General features: G+C 36.4%; 1 protein-coding gene across 1 annotated transcript; it reads left to right on the plus strand.

The window, feature by feature from the left end:
* The first annotated feature begins 1,169 nt into the window (after positions 1–1,169).
* Positions 1,170–9,663, plus strand: LOC141403026 (uncharacterized). The gene is made up of 5 exons (XM_073985158.1): positions 1,170–1,301; positions 1,545–1,830; positions 9,201–9,306; positions 9,377–9,491; positions 9,547–9,663. Exons 1-5 carry the CDS (start codon positions 1,170–1,172, stop codon positions 9,661–9,663), a joined length of 756 nt encoding a protein of 251 aa, XP_073841259.1.
* The last annotated feature ends 2,397 nt before the right edge of the window (positions 9,664–12,060 follow it).

The following is a 12,060-nucleotide window of genomic DNA, read 5'->3' on the forward strand; positions in this document are numbered from 1 at the left end:
CCTATTTAGGTTACTTCCCGACGTAAACTTTAAAAGCGCCCATACACGTGTCTTCTTTTTTTCGGTCCTCTTTCATAATCTGGCCGAATTATCTGGTAATTATTTTTTGTCTTGTACATTGTAATTGAACCATGACTTGTTGTTTATGTTATACGTAGCATTTATATCGAAATTATTTGAAAAATGTAAATGGAAATTTTATACAAACAACATCAAATTATTTTTTGAAATAAAAACATTTTCAGAGAAAAAAATGTTTCTCGAAACAATTTTTCTTGTGAAAAAAAAAAACATTGACCACATGTTCGAAAATTATATCGTTTTCGAAACTTCTGGCAAACATTCGAAAAATATCAGCAACTGGTATGGTGGGTATGTATATTTCGTACATACCAAGGCATATTTATATAAGGTAGAAGTGACAATCAGCTGTATTCTTACTTTTTTGTAAATTTAGTTTTCAAAATGTAATAGGGTCTACTCATGAAATTTCAAACTTCGAAATTTGCTACCATAAAATATTGCTTTTCATCCTAAACGTGTAAAAAATGACCTACTACAGTTCTGAATGCTTAATATTTACATTTTGATTCAAATTTGTTCTATTTAAGAGGATTTTCAAAATGTATTTATGTTTTTCCTGAGAAAATTTTTGGAACGACCCTATTATTCAATATTTTCTTTGACAATTGATTTTCAAAAACAACAATGTTGTTTTTGTAGATTTGTTAGTTGTTGTAATTCATGCAAATACCTTAAATAAATTTGCCCTGGTACATACCATTCATGGCACAATTACCAAGGTAGTGGTATCGTAAAATTTTGAATATGTTATGTCAACATTTTCTTTATGTTGGGAAATTACAACAAACATAATTTTTTATAAGAGGGATTTGACATCTCATTTTCGAACAGCTGGTGTGATACCACTACCTTGGTAATTGTGCCATGATACCATTGTTCGCAAGGCCTATACAAGGTTGGCCAATAAGCTTACCTAATTACTATGTTTAATGTTTTTGACATCAAACATAATAATCAACTGGGATTATTGGCCGACCTTATGTAGGCCTTGATTGTACATCTACAAAAAATAATTCAATAATTGTGAATTGTCCTAATAAATTAAAAAAAAAATAAATAAACAATTAAATATTTCACATGTCAAAATGCGTTTGATAACAACACTTCTTTGCCTGCTGATAATCGTTCTAATGCTGCTTCTTGTCGGTTGTAATTTTAATTATTTACGCAATTGGATTAAAACAAAATTAATGAAATCTGACGATTGCATTGTAAAGGTGAGACCAAGGCGATGAGACGCATTTCCCTCTCTCCCTATTCCTCTTCATGACAAAACATTATATTGTAACCATGATACAATGAATAGGTAGCATTATCAGCCCAGCTGAAGCCCAGCTGATGGTAACATGTCAATTGAATTGAATTTATGTCAAATTTTGACATCTTATGTTACCAAAAACGGCAGTTGCTGCTACCTATTCATTGTATCATGATTGTAACTTATTGACTTTCCCCAACAGAAATCCATCAAAGACACACAATTTATTAAACAATGCGATGAAAATAAGTTATTGCAACAATTCGCCCGCCTTTATATTATAAGCCCTGAGCGTATTGTATTACTTTTAACGGAGAAGCCATTGTTCAACACCTGTAATAAAGTATCGGATATATTGGCAAAAATTAATGCAATTTTAATAGAATCTAGGCCATTGCCCACAAATAATCTTTATGTGAAGCTATATAATGCTTTACGCCACTTCAACGATTCCATTTGCCAGCGGGGATTTTCTATTAAAGGGGATCGTAAGTATAAACTGAAACAAGTTTTATTTATAAATACACTAGCTGAACCCGGTGTGCTCCGCAGCACATTTACTACTTCCGTCACACATTCCAAATTTTATTGAAATCGGGCATATATAACGTGTTTGGTGCATCAAATACATGAAATCGGACGAAAATATATATGGGAGCTATATTCAAATCTGAACCGATTTCGATATATTTTGGTACATTTAGTTATAGGCCAAATTCCGTCACACACTCCAAATTTCATTGAAATCAGAGATATATAGCGTGTTTGGTACATCAACCAAATACTTGAAATCGGACAAAAATATATGTATATTGTAGCTATATCCAAATCTGAACCGATTTTTATATATTTTGGCACATTTACTTGTGGGCTAAATTCCGTCACACATTCCAAATTTGGAGACTGTACCTGTAACCGTTCTCTAGATATTTGCATACAAAGTTTACATTTTTTTATAGCCTATGTTACTTTCAGGCGATGTAGTAATATACCCTGAAAATTTCAGCAAGATCGGTTCAGAGGTTTTTGATTCCATAAATTTCAAACGAACATGCAAACATTTTTCTACTTTATATATGTATATAAATATGTATGTATGTATTTTTCGTGTAACAACGATGCTCGTTTGCGGATAACAAACAACTGTTGTTAAATGACTCCTAAAAAGCGTTTGTCATGCAGATTCAACGAACAGATATTCGTCTCAGTAAAAACATGTTGCATTTGAAGGAAGAAAATTCGATGATAGAGAAGCCACTACACAGCCGATATCTCTGGCGGCTTTCCTTTTTCACAAAGAAAAAATCTTCGGTCAATAACCTCAACTCTAATAAGTTGCACTAACTGGCAAACTTTCAAATTAAATGACTGAATTGGAGAAGATTCCAATGATTAACGTGGATTCGATACCTTACTAGAAATCATAAATTCAACGTCCATCTTACCTTTATTATCAACAAGTAAGAACTATAAATGCGTTAAGTTCGGTCCGGCCAAAGTTTTGTATACCCTCCACCATGAGTTGCATTGAACTAAAAGTCAGTTTCCTATCGTTGACGAAAGTACCGAGCTCTTCAGTCACGTCAAGACTATTTCCAAGGAGAATATGCTAACTGCAGAATAGCACTTTCTTTAAAAAAAAGGGTACATTCAAATGAGACATCGATGAGTTCTACCAATTCAATATCCGAAATACCAAGTTACAGTCACTTCAGAACAAAAGTACTTTAAAAGTCTTTACATCGGGCGGTATCGTTTATCTTTCAATCTGAGAGCCCGGAGGAACCGTATCGTTTATCTTTCAACCTGCGGAGGAACCGTTATATGGGGATATACTAACGTTATTTTGGACGGAAAATGTAGCTAAAGTAGTGTAGCCGGTAATACGAAAATGGGGACATGTGACGCCAATTATTCTTACATAAATTTTTAACCTCTTGGAACTTTAAATTCGAATTACTATCATTTTTTGTATGAAAAATAAGCTTAAAATTGTTGTAAGGATCTTTAAAATAGCACAAATTCTGCAAATCGAGATTTCTTATATTGGGGCTATGTTAAATCGTGGTCTTATACCGAAAATTACCGGTGGGAAGGTACCCCTAGCCAAGCCATTTTGTTTCGATAATATAAAATACTTTAAAATTTGATTGCTTAAGCTGGAGTATAATAAATTTAAAATATTGAAAATCAAAACAAGAAACTGTACCGGCCATTGTCTAAAGACCAAATGTTTTATACCCCTTCTGAATTTCAGCTGCAAAACCTTTAAACTACTGAAAATTGGCCGATACCGTTCTATGATATACATACCGACAATTATCTCTGGAAATAGTTTATCCCCCTAGCATTTGGGTTGAATAATGCGGCTAAAATCTTCAAAATACCGCCAAAAAGGGGCGGTACAGTTATATGGGGGGCTATATAAAAATTTAGAACTGAAAATTCTATGCAGTAAAATCCATACCAACAATGGAGACTGGATACAAATTTTTAGAAATTTCGTTGTGATAATGAGGCTAACAGCTTTAAAATACTGAAAATCGGGAGGTACCGCTATAGGGGGCTATATAAAACTTGGACCCTTAGAACATAAACAATATACCTCGGCTGCTTTTCTGGATATAGAAGGAGTCTTCAGCAACGTTAGTACCGCAGCAATAAAACAAGCGGCGCACAGTGGTTCAGAATCGTTTTTTCATGGTCAAAACTCTGTAACTTTTGAACGGAGAGAGACATTTTAATAATTCTTTTTTTTTAGACACTCGATTTCGGTGTAGTAGTTGCAGAGGAATTCAAGGTCAAATTTAAAAATTTGAGTTTTTTCATATTTTGCATCATAATATGAGTGTTTTTGGAGCAAATTTTTTTTAATTATATGGGACCGAGATCAGACCGGGCAAATGGTCGATGGAAATGGGAAAAGGACGGAAACAACAGAAGAAACTCTAGGCCTTCTGATGAAAACGCACTTTCCGTCGAATACCACGGCCAGCACCGAGGCATCGAATGAGTCGGGTTACTCATAAGGAGATGCACCAAAAATTGACAGCTTGATGGTAAAACAAGCCCTCTCGAGCTTTTCACCATACAAAGCAGCGGGACCAGACCAGATCTTCCCGGCACTATTACAGCAGGAAGTGGACCTTATTGCGTCCAAACTGGTCGGGATCTTGAACGCTTGTCTAAAATTTGCTTACACTCCGCTAGCCTGGCAATAGGCAAGGGTAGTTTTTATCCCTAAACCTGGCAAGGTAAGCTACGCAATTCCAAATTCTTATCGCCCGTTAAGTTTAACTTCATTCTTACTCAAGACAATGGAACGGACCGTCGACACCATGATAAAGAGTAGAATCCCTAACGATATGCTCAAATTCAAACAAAACGCATACGTTAAAGGCAGATCAGCGGAAACCTCTTTGCACGAGGTAGTACACCATATAGAGAGAACCTTTGAAATGAAGATGTATACATTTGCTGTATGCATTGATATCGAAACGCTGCACCAACGTCAGCGCCGAAACGCTGATCCACTCTTTAGACGAGTTTCAGGTTGACAGGGCCTTAAGGAACTGGATCAACCATATGCTAAAGAACAGATGGATAAGCTGCGGGCTATATGACATCAAAATAAGAGACAAAGTCGGACAAGGAACGCCACAGGGAGGGACACTATCACCTCTTTTGTGGGTTACTACCATAAACAGTCTCTTAAGGACCTTAACCGAAGAAGGATTTGACCCAGTCTGCTACGCAGACGACTCAAAATTGCATACAACTGGGCCAGACCGAGACGTCTGAACGTTAGCCCGGAAAAACGGAAATATGTCTATTTACTAGGAAAACGAAAGTGGGTAACTTCGAGGAACCAGTTTTCTTAAATAAGACAATAAATATTTCCCGCACAGTTAAATACCTAAGAGTAATTCTGGATAAGAAACTAAATTGGAAAGATCATATTCAAGAAAGGGCCGACAAGGTCCAAAGATGTTGGTCAACATGTAGAAGGGCAATAGGCTCAAAATGGGGTTTGAATCCTAGGATGACACACTGGCTATACAGAGGTGTAATTAGACCAATCTTAACATACGCGTCTGTTGTATGGTGGACAGCTATGGACAAAAAATACAATGTGAAGATATTGCAAAAAGTCCAAAGAACATGTTGCCTAAGCATTAGCGGGGCAATGAGGACCACACCGACTAGGGCTCTAGAAACAATTATGTTTATACACCCAATAGAAATTCAGGTAAGGTATGAGGCAGCCTTCGCAGCTACAAGGCTAAAGTCGATGAGCGAGTGGATCAGTAGAGACCACCAAAACATACTGAAGGTCACATCGGGTGAATCTATAAACCATATAGTATCAGACCGCATACCTGAAACTAGTGAAGTAGCTTTGTGAGAAGTTTCAATACTAGACATAGACATGTGGATCGATGGAACTCTAGCACAGCACGGACTAGGTCTATACATAATGGAACCGAAAACGAAAATCTCCCTCCGACTGCCGGATCATAATACGATTCTTCAGGCGGAAGTCCGAGCGATTACAGAGTGTCTGAACTGGTTTGACACTCACACAAAGCCTACTACTGCGAAAATCCTTACGGACAGCAAAGCAGCCATCACGGCTATAACGGCCAAATGAAATATAGAACTGTTTTGGAATGCATACAGTCTATTAACATACAGTCCCAACATGGTACGGTAAACATTATATGGGTACCAGGGCATATTGGGATTAGGGGTAATGACATAACAAACTCCTTAGCAAAACAGGCCAGGGAGCAACCTACAGTCAGCCTAGATAATGCCAAGCCCTTAAAGGCGACGCGCATAGAGCTAAAGGCATGGGCAAAAGATGCACATATATCCCTCTGGAATAGAGAAGACAAGGGAAAAAACACAAAAATCGTATGGGGGAACCCAGACGACAAAACAAAGGGACTGCCAGGACAAAACAAAGGGACTGATTTTACTAAGTAAAAAAGACATTAGCAGACTGACGGATATCCTTACAGGACAACTGGGTTGTTGTTGTTGTAGCAGCATATAATGCTGGGTTGGCAGCCGCTGGCCGAAACACTTTTGGTTTCGGGTCAATCCGGTACGTAAGAACCCGCTGCCGGTGGATTGAGGACAGCTGGGTCTACAAGCGCACCTGCACAAAATAGGTTGTGCAGGAAGCAGTGAATGCAGGACATGCAGAGAGGACGACGAAACGTTGGAACACTACCTCTGTCATTGCCAGGCCTTCACAAAACTGAGAAAACAGCTACTAGGGAGCGACACAATGCAAGGACTCGGCCATATCAGGACAATCAAGCTCAAAACATTAAGAGACTATGTCAATATGACAGAAATCTTAGACTTACGTCAATAGAATAATCAGGAATTTTAACTAATTCACACACTAAATATACAACCTCATCCTGATCGCACAACAGGCCTACTTTATGGCTTAAGTGTATGTCCACACGGACATGTAGTGATCCTGCATCAGCCCTCTTTTCAACCTAACCTTACCTAATTATATGGGAAACGGTATGGGAAAAAACACACATTTTTACCCATGTAATTTCAAAAAATTTAAAAAGGTGTTATACGGACGGGTTTGGCGCTTACAAAAGGGCATCATTCTGTGAAAACTGAGCATTGTTCCAAGCTGTTCCCTAAAAGTTCTAGTCTACCAAATTTGGAATTTCACTAAAATTTAGTACCTGAGGAAAAATAAAATATCTCTTAAAACACTTAAATATAGGAACTCCACAGTGAGGAGTTATCTCGCCACTGCTTTGGCTCCTTGTCATTAATGAGATCCTTATCAAACTTCATCATATGGGGATTAATGTGGTTGCTTATGCGCACGGTGTGGTAATACTCGTCTCTGTTTTGTTTTCGTCCGTGATAAGTGACATCATGAACGGAGCCCTGAGGTCACTAGATACTTGGGCCACAAGCTGTGGCCTGGGAGTGAACCCAGGGAAAACTGAGATGGTGCTATTCACTACAAAGAGCAAATATGCAATCCCCAATTTACCACGACTACGAGGTCAAGAAATACCTCTATCAGTAGTGGAACTCTGTAACTAATTTTTTGAGTTACCAAAAAAATAGGTAAAATGAAAACGCAAAATTATAAATGAAAAGTGTCAATAAAAGTTGCCAACACTGTTGGCAAACAAATTATATGTTTGGATGCAAACAAATTATATGTTTGGGTGCAAAGAAATACATACCCAAAAGCCACAAAAAAACAAACACATGCACCAGTGGGAGCTTACTGAGAGCAAAGGGAGCGTAAATTTCAATGTAAAACACATTGAAATATATGCTCACTTGCTCTCAATAAGCGCTTACTGGATATCTGTAACATATACACACATTTATAAATAATGGTGGTTGTTTATTGAAACACATAGAAATAAGCAACAACAGACACATAGGTACATTTATAGAAAAGAAGTTCAGAATGCGATTACTTTTGGTAGAGGAAGTGAGAAACTCACTCCCAAATGCTTGGAGGGATATATTTATTGCGTTTTCATGTACATATTTCAATGTAATCTCCCTAGGTCATATAGCTCGATTCCTGGATTCGAACCTGGGTCGTCGCCAACTAGCAGACAATGTTGGTGACATCTTAGCGTTCTGAACCACAATCCACTTAAAATCTTTCGATGTGAAAACATACTACAGTATGATGGAAAAAAAGCTATCAACTGTAATATGATGTAATATTGAAAAATTGATTTCTAGAATAGAAGGGGGACAAATGAGTCGTCTTTGGAAATAAAAACCTTCAACTTGAAATTCACACATGCAAAGTTTCAATCTTTGATGTATAAATAGGAGCTCCAAATGGCGAAAATTGTCTAGCAACTAGAGGTGGGCGCGTGTCGTGCCGTGAGTAGTGCGTGTTCGTGCCTTCTCGAAAATCGCCGTGTTTGTGCGTGTCGTGCCGGAACAAATTTTTGGCCGTGCGTACGATTTTGCACGAAGCGCCAACCAAAATGGCAAATCCGCAATATACATATGTAATTCTCGCAGGGAGTTTCTGATTGATGCAGGCTTTGCACATCGTATTATTTCATCCAGTCATGTATGGGATTGAAATATAGACTATATCGGTCCACTCCTTCGGGTACCTCCCACACAAAATTCGGATAAAGTGAAGTTTAAGAGCTCTTCTCGCATCGTTTTGACTCTTTTTCAGTAGGTTGTTGGAGCTGCCTCATTTACAATGGTACATTTTGTTCCGGAGTAAGTCAATACTTCCTAAGATAATGGCCCAAAAGCTCCAAAACCCTGCCGGATATTGTGCAAGATATCTCTAAAACGTTTTCAAGAATTTCTTGCAAACTAATTTTAACGTAATTTAATATTTTGAGTCCTTTATGAGGAAGTTTGGTTGCCAAAAATGTTTGGTATATGTCAATGATTTGGTATAGCCCCACATTACGGTACCTACTAATTTTAAAGCAAACTCGTGATACAAAATCAATATATTTTAAATATGGCATGAACATTTTCATGAACATGAAAATGAATTCATATGTAAGAGGTGTGAAGGGGGTACAACTCTGTGCACAAGATTCTGTAATCTGAAATTATTCTTTGTGTTTAAATTCGTAATTCTCAAACCAATGCAAAGCAATGAAAATATCAAAATTTTCATATGATTTCATATACACATGTGTGTGGACGTTAATGAAAATTTAAAAGAGAATAACAAAGAATTTTCTAATGAAAATTTTCATAGTCTGGCATAAGACTAAAAAATGCAGGATTTAATTTTTTTTTTTTAATACAACAATACAAATTCATTAGAAAAGATTTTCTTATCATATTTTAGATCTAACGGATTATGAGGATTGTATTCAAGATTTACATGAAGATTTAATTCAATGTGAAGGTCCTCCAGATTGGTTTGAAAAGAAGAACGAAGCGGTCGTTTGCCAGTAGGTTTTAAGTAAAATAAAAATTTTTAAAGTCTCTTCCAGTTTTTTACCTTTTCTAAAAATATTTAAGATATTATAATGACATTGTTAATTGTCAGTACATCAAGGCAGCGATGTTGTGTGGTCTAAAGCCAGCTCTGCTGTTAAGAACATTTTCCATGAAAATCATGCAAGAAATTGTTACCGTAAGTGTATTTTTATGTTAATTTTTTTATTTGTTCTGTCATTGTTGTTTTTTAGTACAAATGTAAAGTTTCAAAATCATTACCACAAGTCGACGAAGCAATGTCAGGTGACACAAAAAAAGATTTCAGCTTCATATTTATATTTGTTGTATTTTATTTAGTCAGTTATTAATGTATATTATTTAAAAATATTTAAAAAATATATGATTTAAAAAAAAACTGATTTTCCCCCATTTAATATGCAATTCAATATTGAACATATTTGTACAAAATAAGACAGTTAAGACAAAAATTATATTTATCTCCTTTTTTCCTTCTTCACAAATTTGGCCAAGGGAAAACCTAACAACACGTTGCTGACATCAAATTGACTGATAGCATTATTTAAACTTTTTTACTAGAATATTGATTTTTTCTACTAATTTTCCTTTTCCACATTGTCTGAAAAAATTTGCTACTTTTACATTTCTTTACTCATAGAAAAGTTTAAAAATCGAATCAGCCTTTATCCTTGAATGCATTATACATAGTATTCATATAACAAAGAATGTGTTATTGTCTCGATTCTCAATCATTTGAAGAAAACAAATAAGGTCAAACGTATTAACAACAGACGTTAATGTTGTTTCTTAGAATTGTTTTTGTCATACTGAAAATACTTCTCGTAAATTTTTATTCAGATTTGTATATTTTTTTGTTGGTCTTAATAATTTCCGTCTGATACTGACATTTCAGAACAAATGTTTTTGACAACCGCAGTAATACTGAAGAAAGCAACAAAACATTGTTAAGAGATGAAATTTAACCTCGAATAAGAATACCAAAGAAAATGAATTAACAACAAAGGGATGTTAATAGATATTAAGGCGAAGTTAACCATGCTGTTGGTTTTAGGAAAATTTGTATTATATTTTGCTTTAAATTAATTCAGTTATTTCAGTCATCTACAGTATCGGCCAAAACTAAAGCACACCCTCAGTAAATTTTTTTTAAATGAAAATTTTTTTAAGAAGAAAATATTGTAATTTTTTTTTAAGAAAAACATTTTGGAAATTTTTTTAAGAAAAAATGTTGGACATTTTTTTCTATTTTTATATCCCCTACCATAGTATAGAGGGTATATTAAGTTTGTTTTTCTGTTTGTAACCGATCGAACTAATCATTTGCGACCGTATAAAGTATATATATTGTTGATCAGGTTAAAATTCTAACACGATATAGCAATGTCCGTTTGTAGTAATCACTCTAGCGTTCGCAATAATTGAGCTAAAGAGCTATATTTTTGCACCCGCGTGTCTTTTTTGTACCCTCAGCATTTATGCTAACGAGGGTATATACACTTTCATACGGGCAAAATGTGCCTCATCGAAATAATGGATTTAGACCCCAAGTATGTTTGGACGAAATGTGTTTCAGACAATTTGGAGTCGATTTAGCAATGTCCGTCCGTCTGTCTGACTGGCTGGTGCGCACGATAACTCTCGAGCGGATGAACCGATTTGGTCCAAAATTTGACTATCGCAATATTTTGTCCAAACTTCGTTTATGTTCCTCCCCTTCTCTTGAAGGGAGTAACCGATTTGCACATCGTGAAATTTCTACCAAACTTAGATAAGGTTCCAATATAGACTCAATCGGTCCACGCCTCCCACACAAAATTTCAGAAAAGTTCACTTTAAGACCTGCTCTCGAATCGTTTTGATTTTTGTTGTAGCAACTTGTATTCACGGCCCCCACGCGGCGGTACAAGTTTCATCAGGGGCAAAACCATACTTCCTGAGAAAATAACCTGCGCAAGATAACTCTCGAACGGTTCTGCCGATTCGATCCAAAATTTGGCCTTCATAATATTTTGTCCAAACTTAGTTTAAGTTCGAAGATAAGCCATATCGGTTCACTCCTTCCGGAGTGAACGATAACTCTTGAAGGAGTAACCGATTTGGTCCATACTTTACGCATCGTGATATGTCTACCAGATATAGATCAGGTTTGAATATGTACTATATTTGTCCATTCCTTCGGGTACCTCCCACACACAATTTCGGATAAGTTCACTTTAAGACCTGCTCTTGACTAACTTTGATTTCTGTTGAAGCAACTTGCAATCGCTGTCTCAGTTACGACGGTAAAAGTTTTTTCAGTGGCAAGTCCATACTTCTTGGGAAATCATCCCGAAAGTTGTAAAAAAACCCCTATGGCACCATATGTAGTAGCTGAAGAGCACAATAACTCTCGAACTGTGAAACCGATTTAATCCAAAATTTGGCCTTCGTCGTATTTTGTCCAAACTTGGTTTAACTTCTAAAATGGCCCATATCGGTCCTCTCCTTAGGATACCTCCCCCACAAAAGTTCAACATTTGTGTCCAAGCGCAGTTTAGGGTCTGTTTGGAGATCCTTTGCTTCCTGGCATACTGGTCCAAAAGGTGTACGATAACCGACTGAAATTACTAGTGGGCGCGTTATCTATCGAAAAGATATGACTCTCAAAATAAGATCCACTTCCGTAATGCACTATGTCGGTCCATTCCCTCTTCCGCAAAACTTTTGAACTTTAATCGTAAACCACA

This window comes from Musca autumnalis, unplaced genomic scaffold, assembly GCF_047663935.1.
Source record: "Musca autumnalis isolate F117 unplaced genomic scaffold, ASM4766393v1 scaffold_4, whole genome shotgun sequence".
NCBI lineage: Eukaryota > Metazoa > Arthropoda > Insecta > Diptera > Muscidae > Musca > Musca autumnalis.

Bases quoted from the DNA above. Each gene is read 5' to 3' on its own strand.
- LOC141403026 (XM_073985158.1), top strand. From the start codon at position 1,170: ATGCGTTTGATAACAACACTTCTTTGCCTGCTGATAATCGTTCTAATG. The intron at 1,302-1,544 runs GTGAGACCAAGG...TTTCCCCAACAG, and splicing joins CTGACGATTGCATTGTAAAG to AAATCCATCAAAGACACACA. The intron at 1,831-9,200 runs GTAAGTATAAAC...ATCATATTTTAG, and splicing joins ATTTTCTATTAAAGGGGATC to ATCTAACGGATTATGAGGAT.